Source organism: Gadus morhua, chromosome 4 (assembly GCF_902167405.1).
Source record: "Gadus morhua chromosome 4, gadMor3.0, whole genome shotgun sequence".
NCBI lineage: Eukaryota > Metazoa > Chordata > Actinopteri > Gadiformes > Gadidae > Gadus > Gadus morhua.
Genome location: NC_044051.1, coordinates 33,342,527 through 33,367,504, shown reverse-complemented (window position 1 = coordinate 33,367,504; position 24,978 = coordinate 33,342,527). Strand labels below are relative to the sequence as shown.

The 24,978-nt window shown below is 46.2% G+C and overlaps 2 protein-coding genes across 2 annotated transcripts in view; both read left to right on the top strand.

Moving 5' to 3' along the window:
• LOC115541733 (NACHT, LRR and PYD domains-containing protein 3-like) overlaps nucleotides 1–24,451 on the top strand; it is a 38,046-nt gene extending 13,595 nt beyond the window's left edge. Inside the window, exons 6-9 of the mRNA XM_030353581.1 lie at nucleotides 21,626–21,799; nucleotides 22,283–22,456; nucleotides 23,327–23,373; nucleotides 23,889–24,451. Of these exons, the coding sequence (XP_030209441.1) occupies nucleotides 21,626–21,799; nucleotides 22,283–22,456; nucleotides 23,327–23,373; nucleotides 23,889–24,451 (958 nt within the window). The remainder of the gene's footprint in view (nucleotides 1–21,625; nucleotides 21,800–22,282; nucleotides 22,457–23,326; nucleotides 23,374–23,888) is intronic.
• Nucleotides 2,113–21,188, top strand: LOC115542896 (NLR family CARD domain-containing protein 3-like). Its single transcript, XM_030355386.1, has 3 exons — nucleotides 2,113–2,341; nucleotides 2,474–2,677; nucleotides 19,393–21,188. Exons 1-3 carry the CDS (start codon nucleotides 2,113–2,115, stop codon nucleotides 21,186–21,188), a joined length of 2,229 nt encoding a protein of 742 aa, XP_030211246.1.
• Nucleotides 24,452–24,978: the final 527 nt, after the last annotated feature.

Genomic DNA, 24,978 nt, shown 5'->3' with positions numbered 1-24,978 from the left:
TTGTTTCCCCCCCAGTGTGGAGCACGGTGGAGTGTGGAGGCTGAAACCAGCTCCAAAGAAGTGTAAGTGTCTGTTTGATTCATCACAAAACACACTCACTATTGAGATGGAAAGTCCATCCACACAGCAGGAAGTGAGATCAGATCCTACTGGGAATGATGATGGCTGACATCATGTATCTAACGTATATTAATACTGTCCACCATCACAATTAAAGCTGCTTGTATAAAACCCAGCAGGTATTACATTGTTACATTGAGGGGGGGTGACGGGGCTGAGGGGGAGGGGGAGGGTGTGGGGGGATGAAGGGGCTGAGGGGGAGGGGAGTGGGGGTGACAGGGCTGAGGGGGAGGGGTGAGGGGGAGGGGGAGGGGGGATGAAGGGGCTGAGGGGGAGGGGGGGAGGCTGATGGGGCCGAGGGGGGGGGCTGATGGGGGGGGGCGGAGGGGGAGGGGGGGGCCGGGGCTAAGGGGGGCGATGAGGGGGAGGGGGGGATGAAGGGGCTGAGGGGGCGGTGAGGGTGAGGGGGAGGGGCTGAGGGGGGGTGATGGGGCTGAGGGGGCTGGGGGGGGGGCTGAGGGGGGGGGGGGGGGGTGACGAGGGGGAGGGGGGATGACGGGCTGAGGGGGAGGGGGAGGGGGGGTGATGGGGCTGAGGGGGAGGGGGGATGACGGGGCTGAGGGGGGGGGAGGGGGAGGGTGTGGGGGGAAGAAGGGGGTGAGGGGGAGGGGGGAGGGTGAGGGAGGGTGACGGGGCTGAGGGGGGGGGGAGGGTGTGGGGGGATGAAGGGGCTGAGGGGGAAGGGGGGTGATGGGGCTGAGGGGGGGGGCGGAGGGGGGGCAGGGGCTAAGGGGGGCGATGAGGGGGAGGGGGGGGGGTGACGGGGCTGAGGGGGGCGGTGAAGGGGAGGGTGTGGGATGGTGAATGGGCTGAGGGGGAGGGTGTGGGGCTGATGGGGGGGGGGGGGGGTGAAGAGTCTGAAAGAGAATAAAAAGAAGAAGAGCAGGAGAACAGTACTAGTGATGATGATGATGAGGATGAAGAGCGGCTCAGCAGCTCATCATGTCTGGTTCTCCCTCAGATGCCTGTGACCTCACACTGGACCCCAACACGGCCCACAGAGAACTCTCTCTGTCTGAGGACAACAGGAAGGTGACGGTGGTCAGAGAGGTCCAGTCGGATCCGGATCACCCAGACAGATTTTACTCCCTGCCCCAGGTGTTGGGTAGAGAGGCTCTGACTGGCCGCTGTTACTGGGAGGTAGAGTGGAGAGGAGATGTTGGTATAGGAGTGACATACAGAGGAATCACAAGGAGAGGAGGGGGCGATGACAGCAGGCTTGGAGGGAACAACAAGTCCTGGGGTCTTTATTGTTCTGATGATCGTTACTCTGCTGATGGTCGTTATTACTCTGCCCGGTACAACGGTATAGTGACAGTCCTCCCTCTCGGCCCCGCTGGCTCCACCAGAGTAGGAGTGTATCTGGACCGGCCTGCTGGCTCTCTGTCCTTCTACAGAGTGTCCCCAGGTGGAGGAGGGTCCTCAGACACACTGACACACCTCCACACCTTCTGGTCCTCCTTCACCCAGGAGGACCTCCTCCCGGGGGTGGGGGTCTGGGTAGAGGGGGGGTCAGCCTCTCTGTGTTGGTTGTAGAAAAAAAAAAAGGGACCTCCTGACTGAGCATGGCCCCTGCACACACACACACACACACACACACACACACACACACACACACACACACACACACACACACACACACACACTGACTAACACACACACACACACACACACACACACACACACACACACACACCAACAAGCGAGCAGAAGACCCAACACAACTAAATGAAGAGCAGACTGTAAAGCTATAATGAAAGGTTCCTTCAAGGTGGGTTGGTTAAAGCGTGTTCATCCCTTCACCACCGCGTGTTGGAGAATCCGTTGTGACATCAGCTCCATGGACTAGAACGGCCTTTTAAGACGGGGACCGGGATTCAGAAGGAGGAACTCCAGGGGGAGATGAGAGGACTCCTCGTCTCAACGACCAGAACACGACTTCAGTCTGTCACCAGAGAACCACGGAGCACACCCCAACGTTCCCCTCCAGGCATGGAGACGCCTCAGCCACAGCCCCTCCACCCCCTCAGCTGGAGGGGCACAGCTCCAGGTCATAAAGGGTCTTCGTCGGGGCCAGTCCAAGGTGGTTCTGATCTGAGGGAGCCATCGCCCAGGTCCAGCTGGCCCCGCCCATCACTGTTCAGCCTGAGAGAGGCTTCCATCTCGGGGGTTGGAGTGAACACCGTCCACAGGGAGCTTCACCTGGTCCAGCAGAGTCCTGGTCAGCCTGTCGCTGATGGAGGGTCCTGCTCCTCAAGAGCCTCCACCCTCCACTGGGGGGTCTCCTGAACCGATGACCTCCTCCTCACCTCCTCCCCAGAGTCCTCAGGCTAAAGCGGCGCGCTCTGTGAAGGCTTCTCCTTCAGGAGACCGCCGGACTACAGAGACATGACCTCAGAGACGTTGAATCACCCGGGGACCCCTTCTGGAGACCCCCTGCATAACCCCTCCCCAGTGTGGGGCGCCACTGAAGAACGGTGTTCATCATTGACCTCTCTGGAGGCCCTGAAGGTTGTGCTCTGTTCTGGGTGTCCTGGAGGAGAGCTGGGCGTGGCTGGTGGGATGCTGTTGGCATGAGGACGTGACCTGGCACGAGAGTTCTGCCTTGGATGGCTCTGTGGCATGTGGGTTTGACATGAGATGGAAGGGGTACACATGTGAGCATGGCTAGGGTTCCACCTGGTGTGTGTGTGTGTGTGTGTGTGTGTGTGTGTGTGTGTGTGTGTGTGTGTGTGTGTGTGTGTGTGTGTGTGTGTGTGTGTGTGTGTGTGTGTGTGTGTGTGTGGTGGGGGGGGGGGGGTTTCTACATGTGTGTGTGGGGGGGTCCAACTGAGAAGTCACACCTCCCACGGCAGTTGTCAAGGATCAAATAATAATAATGTTTACCTAAAGGACAGAGTTTCCTGTGTTCTCATCAAGGAGAGAACGCATGAGGGGATCTCTGCTCCCTCGTGCCCAGGATACCCCAGGCACAAAGGTTAACGTTGGCTAACGCTAGGAACAAGTACAGCGGCTAGACGATGCAAGGAATAGGAGACGGAGCTTACACGATGAAGGGGGAACAACATGATAGATGTTTCCATCCTACATCATGTGTGGAGCAGAGCTGATCCCAGCCTTTCTGTCACCTGTGCCACGGTATAAGAAGTCCTCGCAGTAGGCAGTGTGTCGGACTTCAGCTGGCGCAGCTCTTGGAGCGGCGCGGGTTGAACTCCCCTTCAGGGGACTGCACCTTGGGGAGCTCTCTGGAGGAACGCAGGCTGACTTCCATCCGTTGGATCATTGTGTGTTATGTTATATTGTTTGTATGTTAAGTTGGAATAAAGTAAAAAATAAAGAATAAAGATTCTGCGACCCTAAACCCTCTGAATACTGAGTGACATCACGTTACAATGGTTGTAAACTGTGCTGGTTTGATGAGACTAAAGGTGTGTGTTCATAAAGTACACTTGACAGACCTCCAGCTCTGTCCGGAGACATGAAGTCACAGCAACATGACAAGGAGTTCAAACGCATCAAAACCCCCTCACCCTCACCCACATGGAGGCCGATGACTATATGAATGTGAGCCATGGAGGGTCTTCTATTGATTTGTGGTGTTGACATCACACTCATGGGACCATAGCAATCTGTTTTTGGTTAAAAAAAAACTATTTCTGCACAAACGGTAGCAGGTGACCCTCACACAATCATGAGAGTGTCTCATCCAGATAGAATAACGTGTGTGCGTGTGTGTGTGTGTGTGTGTGTGTGTGTGTGTGTGTGTGTGTGTGTGTGTGTGTGTGTGTGTGTGTGTGTGTGTGTGTGTGTGTGTGTGTGTGTGTGTGTGTGTGTGTGTGTGTGTGTGTGTGTGTGTGTGTGTGTGTGTGTGTGCGTGCGCCTTGCCTTGGCCATTCCATACCTGTCAGTACAGGGTGTAAGTCACACCCAGTAAAGGGTGTGAGGAAGGAAACACAAGATGAATCCAACCCAACGAGATGACTCATTTAAGAGGAATGAATGAAGGAAATAGTAAACTAAATACCTAGTCTGTTATAGAATCACTCGCAAGTACAACATGTTAACCCTTACTGAGTACTCTGTACTCTGAGTGTCTTGTACGGAAAAGAGAAATCATCCATCTATTGTATAGATTATACTGATTCATACGTTCACACTGACGCAAATCAAGTGTTCATATAATCAAGGTGGTGGTGTCTTTAAAGGATGGAGGAGGATTGTACATGGAGGAGTTCAATAGACACAGAGCAGAGGAGGCCTTTTCTACTTAATGTGCTTCTATTGATGATGTTTATCTGTTTCTTTCTTGATAACATGGTATCTATGTTCTGTTGGTTCTGCTGTACAGAAGCAGTTGACTCAGTGACTGAGTGTCTCTACATGCTGGTTGAACCATTAAGGGTCTCTTGGTTTTTCTCTGAGCTTCTACGCATCACAGCTCTCTGTCGATCGTTCATATTTTGATAAAGTTATGTTCTTGGATCAGCCACCTTAGCATGTTAGTTCATGTCTGGGAGTAGTATGAACTGGGAGGGGAACTGTTCCAACTGGTTGGTTCATAGTTTCTTTGTTATGAGTCGGACAGTTTGTTGTGGCTCACTTCATCACAGCAGGAAGACGACTAAGGTACTGTAGTCCACTCTGATCCGTGATAGATCAAAAATATGAATAACTTTGAATCATATCTATAGGGTGATGGTTTGTCTCCTGTGAAACCACATGGTTATAAACCTTATTAAATGTATGGATGCAAATGCTATTTGTCCAAATTGCTATTGAATCATTTTGATTCCTGCTCTGTAGAATGCTACGTGTTAGACTGTGGCCATTGGGGATCGAACCCAGAACCTTCCAGCCTGGAGTGAAGCGTTAGGTTGAGGTTATAATGACTGTTTCCTCCGATTTAGGATTTGTGTCCTGTGGGGACTTTAAAGGTGCTTGAGATAGAATGCACAGTTGTTATATGTGTAATGCAGTATTATGATTACATTATCATGACCATTGAGGTGACTTAACTCTGCCGCGACCGCATCAACACATAGGTCACTGGTGACGACGGTCCGTGTTCTTCAGATCAGCCAATCACATTGACATCCTCTCACCAGCAGGTGGTGCTGCGGTGCACCTTTTAGAGGATTTCAAAACGGACCCTTTGTCAAATCATTTGGTTTACTACTCTCAAGACGTGTAAATGATTCAACGTCTTGAGACGTTGAATCATTTAAACGCAAAATGTTCTACTTTACTACAGCTGGAGTAAAATAAATCACAGACTGCAGCAGAGTAGACCGTTTGTGACTTTTAAAGGGTAGGATGTTAAACGTGGCAAAGGTGAAGATGTGTGTGTGTGTGTGTGTGTGTGTGTGTGTGTGTGTGTGTGTGTGTGTGTGTGTGTGTGTGTGTGTGTGTGTGTGTGTGTGTGTGTGTGTGTGTGTGTGTGTGTGCAGGGCTGTTGCACCAAATCCTGGGCCCCTATACTATAGGTACTGATGGACCCCCCTGCGTTAAGTTGTTGACAGGGGGGGGGGAAGGAGCGATTGTTGACGGGGGGGGGGGGGGGGGGGGGGGGGGGTGGGAATGGAGCGATTGTTGACGGGGGGGGGGGGGGAATGGAGCGATTGTTGGGGGGGGAAGACGTGGCCAATAGGTAATTTTATTTTATTTTTTTCATGGGCCCCGCCTCTGCCTTGGGCCCCCCCACAACTGTCCCCCTTGTCCCCGCAGTCCGTCGGCCCTGGGTGTGTGTGATTCTTTGTCATGTTATAATTCTTTGGACCTATTGTTTTCATGTCAATAGTTTGACCGTTTATTTTGCAATTGTTCAGTTAAAGGCTATAGAGAAAAGAAGACTACATCAACCCAGCAGCTCTGGTGGTTCTGCAGCGTCTGTCCGCAATGCTGTGAGCCCTCGACGAGGTACCTAAAAGTATCATTTTGAATGCAGATCATTTAATGAAGACCTTAGCATACTAATTCATGTTGGCCTTCACACCATCCAGAGCACGTTGAGTTCAGTTATAATAGAACATATGGTTTTAGGGGGACTTATTGAGGCCTATATTGCTGAATAAATCTTCGATCATGAAACCTCTAGTCCTTCAACTCAGTTCGTGCTTTGCTTGTTGAACCATTTGTAGCTTACAGACAAATATAATGTCTATGAAACGCAGCTTTGACTTCAACAGCAGACATCACTTCCATCAACCCCTAGTGATTTCTGTGGACAGTGGACACAACCACGCACACACAGTACACACATTACACACACAGTACACACAGTACACACACAGTTCACACACAGTACATACATTCACACACAGCATACTCAGACAGTACACACACAGTACGCACCAGTACACACACACAGTACACAGTCAGTACACACTCACACACACACACACACACACACACACACACACACACACACACACACACACACACACACACACACACACACACACACACACACACACACACACAACCATCCTGTGTACTTATACTCATACTGAGCTAGTATCATGTGTACTTATACTCATACTGAGGCAGTATCCTGTGTACTGATACTCATACTGAGCTAGTATCTTGTGTACTTATACTCATAATGATCCAGTATCCTGTGTACTTATACTCATACTGAGCCAGTATCCTGTGTACTTATACTCATTCTGTGCCAGTATCCTGTGTTCTCATACTCTTACTGAGCCAGTATCATGTGTACTTCTACACATAATGAGCCAGTATCCTGTGTACTTATACTCATACTGAGCAAGTATCCTGTGTACATATAATAATGAACAACCAGTTTACTACCGTTTATATTGTCTGTAGGTTACTGGTATATAATAATGAGTTTACTGTAGAGAATACATTGTTAGTTCATGTTTTACTTATTTTCTGACCCGTTCGTTTGTCTTGATGCTACTCCAATTAAAAGAAGGACGTGACAGAAGTCCTTTGAATGTGCTGATATTTAAGTTAAATATGTGTGCGTAGTGACTGGGGATTTACAGTTTAATAGAGCTCGTAAGTACGCCACTTCCGGTAGACCCTGTCGTGGGGTTCATATTTATGATCTATGACGTGACGTCCATAATGCTTTAGTGTGACTCAGTCACAATGATCTTTTCTATCAATAAACAGCTAAAGTTCAGAAGGAGTTGTGTGTGTGTCCAGGTCTCCAGTCTACTATGGATGAAGAGAGAAAGGATGGGGGTCCTGCCTCTAAGACCACTCTGTCTGGGGAACATGGCCGCCGGAGAAAAGCTAAGAGGTAAGAAGAGGATCTCTGCCTGTGACTGTTGTCAGTGGTTATTAATGATCCCCACTATAGGGGTTTTCGAGGGGACTTCTGTTTCCGGGAATAGGTTGCGAGGGTGGGGGCCACAACCCCACTTCCTGTGTGTGTGTGTGTGTGTGTGTGTGTGGGGGGGAGGGGGGGGGGGGGGGGGTGTGTGGGGGTGTGTGTGTGGGTGTGTGTGTGTGGGGGTGTGTGTGTGAGGCAGGTGTGGCTTCCTAAGGTGGGGTGCAGCGAGCGGTCATTTGGGGGGCAAACGTATATGGGTGCAGGTTAAATGTAAATGCAACAGCACACGACATGTTTGCGCCTCAGTGCAACCGTCTGGCAGCACTGATGCACATGGGGAGGGCCCTGTGATATTGAATCATGGGTAATGTAGTGTAACAACACACTGAAGAACAGGGAACTTAAATGGGGTTCACAATGGCTTGCACTTTGTCCTGGTTACCGTTCCTGGGTTAGATTAAACTGATGTATCCAGCACTTGTCTGGCCGTAGTGTGTCGGGTCGTGGCTTTAAAGTCCACTAGCAGATAGCCATACGGCGTACTAGTAGCATCGGTAAAGGGCTCTAGAAAATACTTTGTCCTCCACGGGAACATCTGCCTGGCTATTAACAAAATCTGATATTTGTCGTGTGGGTTCTTAAACAAAACCATGTGATTATTGTTTAAACTTATTGTTCTGCTGGTTTTACCCTGCATAAATAAATTCTGTACCAGATACATACATCCATATACACATGGATGTCCTCTTCTCTCTCTTGAGGATGCCTACAATAGACACTGCCTCAAGAGAGCTCATAGCATCCTGAGAGACTCATCCAACCCAGGCCATAACCTGTTTGCACGGTTGCCTTCTGGGAGGCACTACAGGGCAATCTGATCAAAAACAAACTAAAGCTAAAAAACTGTTTCTAAGCCAGAGATGTTATTTCTCTAAATAATGCAGAATTATAAATTATTGCATTGTCTTACCAATCTGACTTTCAAAATTGGCTGACATTTGAAAATATATATATTTGTTTTTGAGTTCTTTAACATTCTATATATATTTTTAAAAAAAACACCTTTCTCATTTAGTTTGTTTTAAAAAGATATTTTTATTTCATAAAAAAAAAAAAAAATCTATTTATTTTTTAAAAGCACTTATTTTAAGAGCCTCTACCCCATTTTCGTTGTACTTTGTGCAATGACAATAAAGAGATTCTGATTCTGATTCTGGTACAACTGAGGTTACGATACATATTTGGTAAAAACATACTGAAATTCTAGATCATTGCACGCGTCGTTCATCAAGTCATCAATAATGAGTAGTTTTCTACTATGGGTTGGAAAGTTTGAATCATCGCCCAGAGATTTAGGGATCCCTTCCACAAAGTTAATGCTCCTTATTTTAAGCAATTTCTAATGTGTAGGCTGCCAACATGAATAAACATAGACTATACTGTCAATCTTTTCTGAAAATAGACGATCGATATTTTCATGCATTTCTCAAAACAATGCGTTGAAATAGCAAAACACCATGGATTACCTGCAAAAGCAAGTCTCTTGCTCAAAATCCTTAGTTCAACTCTCAAAAGTAAATATCTGTTTCAATGAACATGTCAGTGCCATCAGAATGACAAGTCCTTGTGTCATTGTCTACGGATAAGACAGTCAAATTGCTTAGTCATGTTGTCAATATAACAGTGTAGAACTCAAAATCAAATATATATATTTTAAAGTGTCAGCCAATTTTAACGGTTGAGTAAGATTGGAACATAACATGTTCTGATGTAAACTATGGCTAAAGTTTTGAAGACAATTATTGTAAATTATTAAGTTACACCTTAGTGTATGGCACATCAACCGTAGCTCTGTAGCCGATGATATTTCAACCACGCCTTCTTTGTTTCGTTCGGTTGAATCCAGCCTCATCTACGCAGATGAAGTTGTGCGTTGGTTCACTTGCTTCCAGTTCCATTGCACGGTATATCCAGAAGACACAAAATTAGTTTTATGAATTACATGCATTTTCATTTTGGACAAGATACAGTTACATCAAATGTGTACAGCACATATTGCTTCTTCTTTTCTACAGCCATAGCAAATGTGTAAAGGTCACACTTACAGTACTGTATATCACTATACAATGTTGTACTGTTTACTGTGAGGTAAAGTTACTGCATGCTCATACATGTTAATGTAATATGAAGCATTACAGAAAGTATACAGTACAGTGCCTATCGTTAGATTACATACCTGTTCTGTTGACGAAAAGTCTGAATGATTGAGGACACAGTTGTTCTCCAAACATTTGGCTGTACCCTTCGACCAGCCCGTCCAATTCCTTGTCCTTCCATTGTCAAACATTGTAACATTGTGTTGTGCTCCAGCTATATATATACTTGATGGTTCATGAGATGCACCTTTGAGCTACTTCAATAAACTGGTTGATCATTGGTTGATCTAACGCTTCAAACATTTCCCCTTCATTAAGAAAGTCAAGATTCACCTGGGGGCAATTGACCAATTCAGGACGGATTTAGAAAAAATAACAAAAAAAAGAATCTAATGCTAGTGTATAGAAATGTATAGGAATATGCTTGACATATTATGACAACTTGTTCAACCATTTTGCATGTAAAGACTTATGCAATGAACTAATACCCAAATGTTGTGGGGGTGACAATTTTCCATAGAGACCATTACAATACATTTTGATCAACATGACATAAGCAATTGATAATGTAGGAAAGAGCAGAGAATCTACAGAGGTAGATTGTCCAGACTACTTTGATGAATGAATGCCCTTAAATAGGACTACTTTAATGCCTTTGTATATGTAATGTTCGTTTCCCTCGGTAAAGGGACATTAGCACCCCCTATCGCCTATTGATAATTACTTCAGGGAGGACGTTCCTCCCTCAGCCTCCATTGCCTCCCATTCATTTCCCCGAAAGTGTTGGCGGCCGGTGAATAACATGGGGTTCAATGGGTGAGAGGAGGAAAGTCCTCCTCTGAGTGGGTGTGACTAGCTAAGGGATCCGTAGCCCGCGGCCGGGCGGAGGCCGCGAGGAGGGTTGACTTGATCTATAAATGAAGATCTTAATTGTCCCGACACCATGACGAACATTCTGAAACTTTACAATTAGGGCATTTCACTTTTTCGCATGACGCTTTTTCCAAAGCGACTTACATCGGTTAATACACACATTGACCCACGGACGGCAGAGTCAACCATGCAAGGCGACAGTTTGGGTTAACTTGCTCAGGGACTCGTTAACACTCAGCTAGGAGGAGCTGGGGATCGAACTAGCAACCTTTTGGTTACAAGACAACTGCTCTACCTCCTGAGCTAAGCCAACAACCCATCCCAAACATCCCATCCACAATTGCCTCAAACAGTGTTATGCTTGCAACCCATGTAAATAGTTGTGAAATAATGTTCTTGTTGTTCTTTTAATTGTTTGTTACTCTGACCGTTCAGTTTGATATTATGTAATGGATGTACGTGAATGATTCAGAGCATGTTGCATTTTAAGTGGCATCACTTTTGGTATTGTTTCTTTATTTTTCTCAAAGCAATTGTAGCTGAAAATAAACATAGCCAAATAACAACCAATAACTTCAGTCATTGAGGGCAAAAATAGGCCCAATGATAGGCCCAGATTTTTGTTATTTAGTTTTACAAATCAAGAGTAGGCCTGATTTGACTTATTGGCTTTGCATCCTTTCCTTCTGCCATTGTAGTCCAAGACATGCTGCCCACCAGCTTTCAAAGTCCAATGCTGCCAATGGTGGATTTGTATCAATTCACATAATGATCCCATCCTGCGATGTTGCAGTTCATCAAAACACCCTGAAACAACTTGAGTGTCACATACTTATGCCCCAATAGGCCACTATCAGTGCAAGCAGGCCAATGGCAACCAAGCACGCAGTCCTTCCTCCCTCACTTTAAAAGCTGCCACTGCTACACAAACACACACACACACGCACACGCACGCGAGCGCACACACACACACGCGCACATACACATGACTACGGTCAACTTTCACCCATATACGCTTGACCCCCACATGCCCCTCTTACACACACACACACACACAAACACACACACACACACACACACACACACACACACACGCATACACACACTCACACACACACACACACACACACACACACACACACACACACACACACACACACACACACACACACACACAGACACACACACACACACACACACAGAGGCACCCCCACACAGACCAGAAGCGGAAGGGGGATTGTGGCCCCCACCCTCGCAACCAAGACCGGAAACGGAAGTCCCCTCGAATACCCCTATAGTGGGGGTCATTATTAACTACTGTTGTCTAACTCGGAGCTCAGCAGTGATACATCATGACTCCATCATTGCTCTGAGTAACAGCTGTGTGTGTGTGTGTGTGTTGTGTTGAAGCCTAGAGCAGCAGGAGAGAGCAGACTCCCCTGGACCCAGCTGTGTCTCCATGAAGAGTGACCGGTCTATGGATATACCTGTTACCTTTAAAGATGGACGCCCCTCCAGAGAGGAGAAGTAGGAGTTTCAAACAGACTGGAGTGGCTCAAAACTAATACAACTTAATTAAATAAAAAAGTGTGGATGTGTTGAAGGCCAGAGCAGCAGCAGAGAGCAGACTCCTGGACCCAGCAATCGTATGAATTAAATTAATATTAAGACGACTTGTAGCAGACTTTACAGGTTTAAAAGTTCAATGTCTTTCAAAAGGCCCTATTTATTGAATCAGTTTGAATTTATCTTTGGAGGTGAAGTGATTTGTTGAAACAAATTATCTGTGAAGAATAACACAGGTCTGTGCAGGAATTTATAAACTGCCTGCCCTATTTTCTATGATAGCAAACCCATTGTGAATAAACACTCTCAGCACAATATCAAGGGTATTTGCTATGTTTCTATGTCAACATGCAAGTGCTTGTATGCCATTATAACTTTTCCTTATATTTCCATTTTTATAATCTGCCCCTCATGAGAAAGTAATTGAATAGTCCTGCAATAAATGATCAATTTAAACAACGCTTTTGGTTTTTCTAGAGTCCGGCAGCAGAGAGCAGACTCCCCTGGACCCAGCTGTGTCTCAATGAAGAGTTTCCAATCTATGGATCCACCTGTTAAGTTTGAAGATGGAAATCAGTCAATTGAGAACAGGTAAGGATTTACCAGATATAATAAAGATACAGCTTCTATTAAGCATTCATAAATCCTGGTTCTTGTTTTTCTAGAATAGTCCAGCAGCAGAGAGCAGACTCCCCTGGACCCAGCTGTGTCTCCATGAAGAGTATGAATCCACCTGTTAAGTTTGAAGATGGAAATCATCACCCTTCAAAGAAAAGGTAAGGATTCAGCTAATAAATCAGGCCTTTTAAGCTGTCCTCTCATCATTTTCATCTGGCGTGCAGATTATTAATCAGAACATAAACAATCAGGATCAATTACACCCTGGAGAAAGATGTTCCTCAGCAAGATTGAGAGCTAGTTTAATTTCCTCCAATAGGATAGCCTTCTATCCAGTTAGCCCCTCCCCCAGGACCCGCCCTCTCTGTGCGTAGGCCAATGTCTGTCTCTGCTGTGGCAAAGCGTTGCGAGAGCTAAAAAGTGGTTTTCCATAATGGTAGGGCTGCAGGTACACAATGAAAATTGCCATTTAAACCGGGAGTGGATAATGATATATCTATTCAGTAAGGCGGGACAAAGCCCTATGATGAACCAATGCATGGACAGGCCATCTGGTCGAAATTTTTGTCATCTTGACGCAGTACAACAAGCAAACCTAGGAAATGTATTTGTGCAGACAGGAAATTAAGATAGCCCTTGGAATTAACAATGAACACCAATGCTTGTTTGGTTACCCTAAATTCAGCTCGCACACCCGTCGTAATTGCCGCCGTTAATGGAAACAGATGCATATTATTTCAGAGAACGATCTTGATAATGTGTTTACTGTCTACCATCAAAACAGAGCACAAACAAGCCTTATAGAGCGGTAGGATACACTGCTGTCAATCAAACATCGGCAGCGTCAGAGACATTGGAGGGGATTCAAACTCCAAGGAAAGCTAGCCTGCATACAATTCTTCTATTGATGAATACACACAAATATTCACAGTCAAAGCGAGGCTTCAGGTATTCCTAACAAAGTTAAACCTGTCGATCTGGTACCCTCGCTCACCATTATGTATACATCATGCACATTGCACACCGGGTTTATATTGTTCTACTTTTGTTGGGATGACCACCTGAGTCTCATGCAGCACTTTATTAATCTGTACCCTATTTGTTTTAAAACCTTTAAAAACATTTGTATAAAACCCCTCTTCCATCTCCTCTCTCTCTCCCTGTCCTCTATCTGCATCCAGGCTTGATAGGTTCATGGCTGAGGCCGTTTATTCTGCTGTTTGAATTGTATGAATGAAATAAATTATAAGACAATTTGTAGCAGACTTTACAGGTTTAGGGCCCTATTTTAACGGTCTGAAACGCAAGTGGGAAAGCGCAAAGCGCAAGTAGCTTTGTGGGCGGTTCTACGGCGCTATCGCTATTTTACAGGCGGATAAATGCGTCAAAAGGGTTGGTCTGAAGCAGCCTAATTACCCGTAGGTGTGGTTTGGGCGTTACGTGCAACAAACCAATGAGAGTGCCAGCTCCCATCCCCTTTAAGAGCCATGAGCGCATTTGAATCGGACGAGTTGATATTTTGACAGCGCGTCTGCAGTCTCCGATGAGACAGATGCACATGAATTTGCAAATGGCTTAGTTTATTGCCAAATAATGTGGCCTAATTCACACATGGAATAAGGGGTTTTCTTCCACAACTTCAGAAATACTGAGTCCTCAAATAAATTTCGGCAAAGAAAACATATGATAGGCTATAACATATGATATGCGGTAACTGTGGTTCTATTTAATGATATACGCAATACATTATAAACATTGTTTCTTATCAGTATTGTATGCTATCATAATATGCATGTGTCCCCGCGGTAATAGACATTGCCATTGATTGTATTATGCCTTACGTGTTTAGTTTGCCCAAGTGAAGGAGTTCAAGTAGGCTACCTCGGGGTCTTGTTCGCAAGTGAGGGAACTATGGAGCGTGAGATTGGCCGGAGAATCGGAGCAGCGGGGGCGGTATTGCGTTCGCTTTACCGCACCGTTGTTACGAAAAGAGAGCTGAGCCGCAAGGCAAAGCTCTCGATCTACCGGTCGATCTTCGTTCCTATCCTCACCTATGGTCATGAGGGTTGGGTGATGACCGAAAGGACGAGATCGCGGGTACAAGCGGCCGAGATGAGTTTTCTCAAAAGGGTGGCTGGCGTCTCCCTTAGGGATAGGGTGAGAAGCTCAGCCATCCGTGAGGAACTCGGATTAGAGCCGCTGCTCCTTTACTTAGAAAGGAGTCAGCTGAGGTGGTTCGGGCATCTGGTAACGATGCCCACTGGGCGCCTTCCTTGGGAGGTGTTTCAGGCACGTCCAGTGGGGAGGAGACCTCGGGGAAGACCCAGGACTAGGTGGAGAGATTATATCTCAACACTGGCTTGGGAACGCCTCGGGATCCCCCCGTCAGAGCTGGTCAATGTGGCCCGGGAAAGGGAAGTCTGGGGCCCCCTGCTTGAGCTGCTCCCCCCGCGACCCGACCCCCGATAAGCGGACGAAGATGAGATGATGATGAGAGTGTTTAGTTTGCGTGTGTTTAAACAGAGCACACACGCGCGCCCGCATTCATTAATTCTTTTTAACACTCACTCGCGGTAAAACAATTTTTTTCACGATCAAATAGGCCTACTCATCAATCCTAAAAGTTATGGGCATGTAGGCCTACACGATGTCTGTGTCAAGAAAATATGTGTTTGCTGTACGGTGTTTGCAGATGCATTGATTAAAAAGTAGCCTACAACTTATTACCGCTGCATCAGCTGTTCTTTCCCAAATAATTTACCAAGAATGTGCGGCTAGGTAGATGAGAGAAGCAAAGTGTATGCGCGAGGTGCACAAGCAATCCGTATGCATCGCATGCGCATGTATGCTTGCGCCCTTAAAATAGCATCTGAACAACGCGCCACTGACTTTAAACCAGGTATTTCCTGGTCAGTAGCGCAATGGTATTCAGAGACGGCAAAATACCGTTTGCGCCAGAACACGCCTCCTCCTTCCGCCGAACCGCCCCTTGGGGCGCAAGATCATTCCCTAATTTACCGGCGAGTGGCGCAGGTGGCAAAAGAGCGCTCTGCGCCAGTTGTAAACTAGCAACGACACATGCGCCAGTGACTAAGTCACTTGCGCCGGATGCAAGATAGGGCCCTTAATGTTTAAAGGTTCAATGTCTTTCAAACGGCCCCATTTATCGAATCAGTTTGAATTTATCTTTGGAGGTGAGGTGATTTATTGAAACAAATAATCCATGAAGAATAACACAGGTGGTTAGAAATGTAGAAACTGATGGCTCTATTTTCTATGTTAGCTAAACTCATTGTGAATCTGTGACTATGCACAGTATGAAGGATACTTAGTTTGTTTTTATGTCAACATAATAGTGCTTAAGTGCCATAATACTTCATTTTTCAGCTCCCCTTCATATTTATATTTCAAAAAACATAAAAAGATTATTTAAATGGCAAGTGAGATATTAGTTGGGTAGCCCTGCAATAAATGATGATGCAACGATATCCACAAGTCCTAACTTCCAGATGGTGTTTGTTTGTCAGAAGGAGGCTGGAGAGAGCAGACTCCCCTGGACCCAGCTGTGTCTCCATGAAGAGTGACTGGTCTATGGGTATACCTCCTAACCTTAAAGATGGACGCCCCTCCAGAGAGGAGAGGTAGGAGTTTCAAACAGACGATAAAAGAGACAAGTTAGTTGTTATCAGACCTTACTGATACTGATGTTTACAAGTCAGGAAAAATGTGTGTGTGTGTGTGTGTGTGTGTGTGTGTGTGTGTGTGTGTGTGTGTGTGTGTGTGTGTGTGTGTGTGTGTGTGTGTGTGTGTGTGTGTGTGTTCTCCACAGACACCAGGAGAGGCCAAAGGTTACCAGTGCTCAGTCTGTACAGCATCAAACAGAGCTGGAGATGAACCAGGAGGAACTGGCCGACACGCTGTGGGGCGGTAAGAGACTCTTACTTTGAAGACAGAGGAGACTATTATTTTGAAGGGCAGAAGAGACTCTTACTTTGAAGACAGGTGTTTCGGTAGCTTGTCCTACCTTCTTTCAAGACGCCGTGCGAGCCCAGGTGAGGGGGTATTTCAGACGCACGATCCAGTTCAATCAAACATAATCTAATTACAACGAAAATAGGATCTCTTTTCCTTCTAACTATAACAAAAAATACATTTTCCAAAGTGTATGCGGGTTTCAATGTAAATGCAAACGAAAAGGTTATATTCCAGCATGTATCTTTGTACATAATTTGCACAGGCAATTCTTATTCGTGTTCATATTCGTGTTTGTATTCGAGTTTGTATTCTAGTTTGTATTTGTGGTCAAAAAAATTCTCCCGACCGTGGCTGGCGTTTTCCTAATGTGGTCTCCTAATGGGCCTCACATCCTGTCTACCTACATTGAGTTCCAGGAGGCATCTCAAACCGACATTAAAGTGCCAGCAGGGGGAGGTCATTTTCAATAAAGTACAACTAAGAATAAATTGGCCCTAACAACAAGAGAAATTTTAATTTTAGAAAAACAATATGACACTCTTATGTGTTATTTTCAGACTAATTGACTTTTAACTTCAATGTGGAGATATCTTTCCTCTCGGGGGTTAAACGGTTTGATCCAGATACAGTATGTAGGCTTATTGTGGTGTTATCAGGTCAAATGGTTTGATCCAGATATGTAGGGTTATTGTGGGGGTATCAGGTCAAATGGTTTGATCCAGATATGTAGGGTTATTGTGGGGGTATCAGGTTAAATGGTTTGATCCAGATATGAAGGGTTATTTTGGGGGTATCAGGTTAAATGGTTTAGTCCAGATATGAAGGGTTATTGTGGGGGTATCAGGTTAAATGGTTTGGTCCAGATATGTAGGGTTGTTGTGGGGGTATCAGGTTAAATGGTTTAGTCCAGATATGTAGGGTTGTTGTGGGGGTATCAGGTTAAATGGTTTAGTCCAGATATGTAGGGTTGTTGTGGGGGTATCAGGTTAAATGGTTTAGTACCGGTCATGTGACCGGGAAGGTTTCATTTTACCGGTCAAATTGGAAAAAAAAAATTCGCCCGTTTCGGCTCTGTGTGGACGGGGCCTTATTTCCAATCGGTCATTCTGAACGGAGACATTTAGAATTTTCGGTCCTCCAACCGAAACAACAGGAACTCTGGTCCAGATATGAAGGGTTATTGTGGGGGTATCATGTTAAATGGTTTGGGGAGGAGAGGAGAGGAGGGGAGGGGAGAGGAGAGATGAGAAGGGGAGGAGACAGGAGAGAGGAGTGGGGAGAGGAGAGGAGAGGAAAGGAGAGGAGAGGAGGAGAGAGGAGAGAGGAGAGAGGAGAGGAGGAAGAGAGGAGGGGAGAGAGGAGTGATGAGGGAGAGGGGAGGGGAGGGGAGGGGAGGGGCTCGATACCTACCGGTCTGCTCGCACGGCGAAATGACATCACACTCTGCTGCATGTCACTTTGAAAAACTTTGTGTGTGTGTGTCTTAAGACAATGGCGGAGCCATTGTGTGTTTGTTTAAGCCGCGTTTACATGGACACTTCTGATCCAATTCAATTTCTAATCGGAATAGATCTATTCCTATCGTGCAATCTGAATGTACTGTATTTATGGCCTTTACAAAAGTGGTAAGCGTACTTCCGTATCTCTCTCACGCACAACCTTTATGTTGGTCTGGACTTATATGATATATGTAAGGGATACATTATATTATGCATTATCCTGCTTATTACACGGCTCCTTGCCAAAACGAAACAATATCTTCACACGGTGTGTTTTCTTACAATTACCATTCGTAGTGTTGACCGGCAGAGAAATAGTCCGCCAAAGATGTTGACGTCGCTTAGCAACCGGACACGCTGGATAAGTTACCGGACTACTTGCAGAGTGATAAGAAAAACGTGAATCAGGCAAAAAATCCACTTTCCTTGACAGCGGTCTAGTTCGGTGTGCATAATAGTACAGACGGACCAATTGCTAACTACTGCTGCTGCTGATGCCATCTCTCTCAGTTCTTAAGTAGCCGCACCCACCCCAAACCAATCGGAATGGGTGTCGATTATAGCGGACTACACCACCTCTTCCATTCTGCATGGGATTCTATTCCGATCAGAGAATTGTATTCCAGTTGAGGCGTATGCATGAAAAAAAATTACACAGATTGAGCTGTTCTTCAGCTTCTAATCGATCAGAAGTGTCCTTCTAAACGCAGCTATGTGGCGGAGCTATTGCGTGTGTGTGTGTGTGTGTGTGTGTGTGTGTGTGCCTGAACGTCCTCACACTCTGGCGTCAACGGAAATCAATGAGAGCAACTGAAAAGTATGCTGTTAAGAAACTCAAACTGTGATTCTGAAAAAAGTACAAAAGCTATCAACATTTCGTTTTGATATTATTGAAGATACAAGTGTACAGATTTGTTCAATGGTTTGACTGAAGGTAAACGGTTGAAAATTGAATTAGTTACAGGTTGACCAGACGGCTTCAATGAAACCAATTGAAATAGAAAGGAGTAGATGCATTCAGCGTTACATGAAACGGAGATATTGACGACGATCAGATCGACTATCGACGATCTCTAGGGGGCGCAATCGGATGATGAAAGCTTGTAGACAATCGCCCAACCCTAATCTGTACCGTGCAGTCCTTGTCACGACCAGCTTCTCTGACCACAAGTAATGAAGCCACTAAATTCATAAAGTTGATCATTTAACAGGAAATATTGACCTGGTTCCACTGATGTCACCATCCACTAACAGATGTCTTCTGTTTTTCTTCCTCATTTAGAATCTGCTGCTGTCGAGTGCCAACCTAAATCCAAGTCTCGTTTGAAGAAGAAGTTGTGGAGTTTGGATGAGGGAATCACACAAAGAGAGCAAAGACCTCTGAATGAGATCTACACTGAGCTCTTCATCACAGAGAGAGGCAGTGGAGAGGTCAACCAGGAACATGAAGTCAGACTGATTGAAACAGCTTCCAGGAAACCAGCCATGAAGGAAGCACCAATCAGATGTGTGGACATCTTTAAACCCTTACCGGGACAAGATAAACCAGATAAACCAATCAGGACAATAATGACAACTGGAGTGGCCGGCATTGGTAAAACCGTCTTAACACAAAAGTTCACCCTGGACTGGGCTGAAGGCAAAGCCAACCGTGACATAAACTTCACATTTCTCCTCACTTTCAGAGAGCTGAATATACTGAAAAAGAAAGAGTTTAGCTTGGTGGGACTTGTTCATCACTTCTTTATTGAGACCAAAGAAGCAGAAATCTGCAGATTCCACAGGTACCAAGTTGTCTTCATCTTAGATGGTCTGGATGAGTGTCGACTTCCTCTGGACTTCCAGAAAAACCCGATCTTTAATGATGTCACAAAGTCCACCTCGGTGGACGTGCTGCTGACAAACCTCATCAGGGGCGACCTGCTTCCATCCGCTCGCATATGGATAACCACACGCCCTGCGGCAGCCAATCAGATCCCTGCTGAGTGTGTTGACAGGGTGACAGAGGTGAGGGGGTTCACCGACTCACAGAAAGAGGAGTACTTCAGGAAGAGATTCAGAGACGAGGCGCTGGCCAACACAATCATCTCCCACATCAAGAAATCACGAAGCCTCCACATCATGTGTCACATCCCAGTCTTCTGTTGGATCACTGCTACAGTTCTGGAGGACATCTTAAAAACATCCAAGAGAGGAGAAGAGATGCCCAAGACCGTGACTCAGATGTACAGCCACTTCCTGAGGGTTCAGTCCATACAGGGGGACAGGAAGTACCATGGGAGATCTGAAACAGATCCACACTGGAGTTCAGAGAGCAGAGAGATCATCGTTTCTTTGGGAAAACTGGCTTTTAACCAGCTGGAGAAAGGCAACCTAATCTTCTACGAGGAAGACCTGGCAGACTGTGGCATCGACATCATAGCAGCCTCAGTGTACTCAGGAGTGTTCACCCAGATCTTTAAAGAGGAGTGTGCGGTGTACCAGGCCAGGGTGTTCTGCTTTGTCCATCTGAGCCTCCAGGAGTTTCTGGCTGCCCTTTATGTCTTTCTGTTCTTCATCGACACTGGTATCGATCTGCTATCAGAAGAACCATCCATATCTGGGGAAGATAAACTACTCCTCCTCTACCAGAGGGCTGTGGACAAGGCCTTACAGAGAAAGAACGGACACCTGGACTTGTTCCTCCGCTTCCTCCTGGGCCTCTCTCTGGAGACCAATCAGATTGTCCTACGAGGTCTGCTGGGACAGACAGGAACTAGCTCACTGACCAATACAAAAACAGTGTCTTACATCAAGGAGAAGATAGATGACGATCTCTCTCCAGAGATAAGCATCAACCTGTTCCACTGTCTGAATGAGCTGAACGACCGTTCTCTAGTGAAGGAGATCGAACGGTACCTGACATCAGGAAGTATCTCCGGAAAATTTCTCTCTCCTGCTCAATTGTCAGCTCTGGCCTTCATCCTAGTGACATCAGAAGAGGAGCTGGACGTGTTTGACCTGAAGAAATACTCTGCTTCAGAGGAGGGTCTTTTGAGGCTGCTGCCAGTGGTCAAAGCCTCTAAAACATCTCTGTAGGTTCACTGATAACATGTATTACAATTCACACTACACAATATTAATATAACTGGAATATAAGGTTAAAATAATATGCAAAAATCACTGTAGGTTTATAACAACATGTATTACTATTCTACTCATAACATAATTAACATACTAGTTATAATATTATACAAAACATCTCTTTTGTCCTATTAACGTATAATGTATTACACTACACAAAAGAGAATATTCAGAACAATAGAATATAGAAGAAGTATCCATTCAAAAAACATTTTCAATCCCAACTAAATAACTATTTAACATTTTACATTGAATATATAATGAAAATGTATGCATCTAATTATTTAGTAATTTTTCGTAAACTAATAATATTCTGCATTATGGAATAACTTAAAGCTTTCTGTTGTTTTGAACGCAGTTCCTGACATGTTCTATTTATTGTGTGAAAAAAGGCTCAATGGCTGTCATCTGTCAGAGAGATGCTGTGAAGCTCTGGCCTCAGTTCTCAGCTCCAACTCCTCTAGTCTGAAAGAGCTGGACCTGAGTACCAATGATCTGCAGGATTCAGGAGTGAAGCTGCTCTCTGCTGGACTGGGGAGTCCACACTGTGCACTGGTAACTCTCAGGTTAGTTTTATCCAATGGTCAAACAATAACACCTAAAGGGTCAATATCAGAAGACATTTCACAGATTGACATCCAGAAAGGTTAGGTCATAAATACATTGTTTTCATAAGAATAACTCAACATATTTATAATTTTGTTGGCATGACAGTTTAGGTACACATTATATTCTTAGTTTGTTTATGATGGTATAATGTGTATGTTGTGTAACATTATTATTCTGATTGTCATATAGTCAGACAGTAAAGTGCGGTTCAGAGTCGTTTCATAAAGTTTAATAACAACCTATTGATAAAACTGTATGCTTAAGTGAAGTAAAATCATAATTGTTGTTTGATAATTTAACATCTGTGTGAAATCTTTCTTAATATTTTAAGATCCAGGTTATTCATAGTATTTATTATTTCATGTATTTAAAAAAACTGTTTATAATTCTCCTATAATTTAACTACAGTTCCTAACAGGTTGTGTTTATTTTGTGTGAAGGCTCAATGGCTGTCATCTGTCAGAGAGATGCTGTGAAGCCCTGGCCTCAGTTCTCAGCTCCAACTCCTCTAGTCTGAAAGAGCTGGACCTGAGTACCAATGATCTGCAGGATTCAGGAGTGAAGCTGCTCTCTGCTGGACTGGGGAGTCCACACTGTACACTGGAAACACTCAGGTCAGTTATCACCCTCTTCTTCAAACTGGTTATTCTAGTGCTGCTCCTGCCTGATACATTTCTGGTATTCTTTCCCAGCTGACGAAACACTCCCTGGTTCTACACAGTGTTAGAACCTGTGAAAAAAACGGTCTTAGCGTACCAAACACAGCAGACTTCTCCTGACTCTAATTGAACAATATCTCATTGAGTTGTAGCTATTGAGAAAGGAGCATTTGTTTAAGACCCTGTTTCACATCCAAGTGAAGGAACTTCTCCTGTCTGTGATAGGGTAATCTCCCCACTTCCTCTTCCTGTTCTCAGACTCTCAGGGTGACACAGCTTTGTCTCCATGAAGTATCAATAAAGCTTGTCCTCCAAATGGAATGAATACACTTTATAAATGTGGTTACTTTAGTACAAACTGCTCTCAACCAGGTACAATAAATGGTGTGTGTGTGTGTGTGTGTGTGTGTGTGTGTGTGTGTGTGTGTGTGTGTGTGTGTGTGTGTGTGTGTGTGTGTGTGTGTGTGTGTGTAGCTTGTCTGGCTGCCTGGTCACACAGGAAGGCTGTGCTTCTCTGGCCTCAGCTCTGAGGTCCCACCCCTCCCATCTGAGGCAGCTGGACCTGAGCTACAATCACCCAGGAGACTCTGGAGCTGCGCTGCTCTCTGCTGGACTGGAGGATCCACGCTGGAGACTGGACACTCTCAGGTATGTAGAGGACAGCTCACCACTCAGGGACAAAGTCCCCTACATGATTCAAGCCGCTGCTAGATTAAGTGGTTTGAAGAGGCAGCTGTCACTCATGTTGTGTAGAAAGTGATGAGACAGCAAATGATGAGGGTGAATGTTTCAACATGCTGCTATCACTCTGATCCCCCCCCCCAGTGTAGAGCACGGTGGAGTTTCGAGGCTGAAACCAGCTCTAAAGAAGTGTAAGTGTCTGTTTGATTCATCACAAAACAAACTAACTATAGAGATGGAAAGTCCATCCAAACAGCAGGAAGTGAGATCAGATCCTCCTGGGGATGAAGATGATGGCTGACATCATGTATCCTACGTCTATTAATACTGTCGACCATCAGTCGACACCCTAACCCTAACCCAGCAGGTTTTACATTGTTATATTGAGGGGGGGGCGACCGGGCTGAGGGGGGGCTGAGGGGGAGGGGGATGAAGGGGCTGAGGGGGAGGGGAGTGGGGGTGACGGGGATGAGGGGGAGGGGGGATGAAGGGGCTGAGGGGGAGGGGAAGGGGGGGTGACGGGGTTGAGGGTGGGGTGAGATGGGGGGGGGCTGATTGGGAGGGGGCTGAAGAAGAAGAGAGAGCGATCACAAAAAGAGTCTGAAAGAGAATAAAAAGAAGAAGAGCGCAGGAGAACAGTACTAGTGATGATGAAGAAGATGATGAAGAGCGGTTCAGAAGCTCATCATGTCTGGTTCTCCCTCAGATGCCTGTGACCTCACACTGGACCCCAACACGGCCCACAGAGAACTCTCTTTGTCTGAGGACAACAGGAAGGTGACGCGGGTTGGAGAGGACCAGTCGTATCCGGATCACCCAGCGAGATTTGGCTCCCGGCCCCAGGTGTTGGGTAGAGAGGCTCTGACTGGCCGCTGTTACTGGGAGGTAGAGTGGGAAGGATGGGTTTATATAGGAGTGACATACAGAGGAATCACAAGGAGAGGACAGGGTGGTGACAGCAGGCTTGGAGGGAACAACAAGTCCTGGAGTCTTGATTGTTCTGATGGTGGTTACTGTGCCCAGTACAACGGTATAGAGACAGACCTCCCTCTCCGCCCCGCTGGCTCCACCAGAGTAGGAGTGTATCTGGACCGGCCTGCTGGCTCTCTGTCCTTCTACAGAGTGTCCCCAGGTGGAGGAGGGTCCTCAGACACACTGACACACCTCCACACCTTCTGGTCCTCCTTCACCCAGGAGGACCTCCTCCCGGGGGTCTGGGTAGGGAGGCGGGGCTCAGCGGGCTCCTCCGCGTCTCTGTGTCAGTTATAGACACACACATGACAGACACAGAGAGGAGCACCTCATGGGGGGGTTCAGGTGTGTGTGTGTGTGTGTGTGTGTGTGTGTGTGTGTGTGTGTGTGTGTGTGTGTGCGTGTGCGTGTGCGTTGTGGCAACCCGGGCCCGAGAATCTCTTAGTAAGGTAGGGAATCACCACACTTCTCGGCTGGTTCAACGCCCGGAGGGCATTTATTCGGTGAAACAGAGTTCTCCCCGTAGGGCAATGACAAACATACGCTAGCTCCGTGAGCTAGGAGAAAACAATGAAATAAGGGGTTAGCTTTCTCTGTCCGGATATGGCGCGGTTCACCTCCCTGCGGCTCGTCCGTGGGTCGGGTTACTCCACCGGCTTCTCGCTCCAACTCTCCTCGGGAATCGGGGAAAGCGCAGTTTAACATGGTGTCTCACTCCCCGCCCCAGGTGTTTCCCATCCCCCTGATTAGTGCGCCGGGAGTGCCGCCCTCTGGCTCCATCTGTTGGATACAGCCGGTACACGCCCTCCACCACCTCTCCCCGA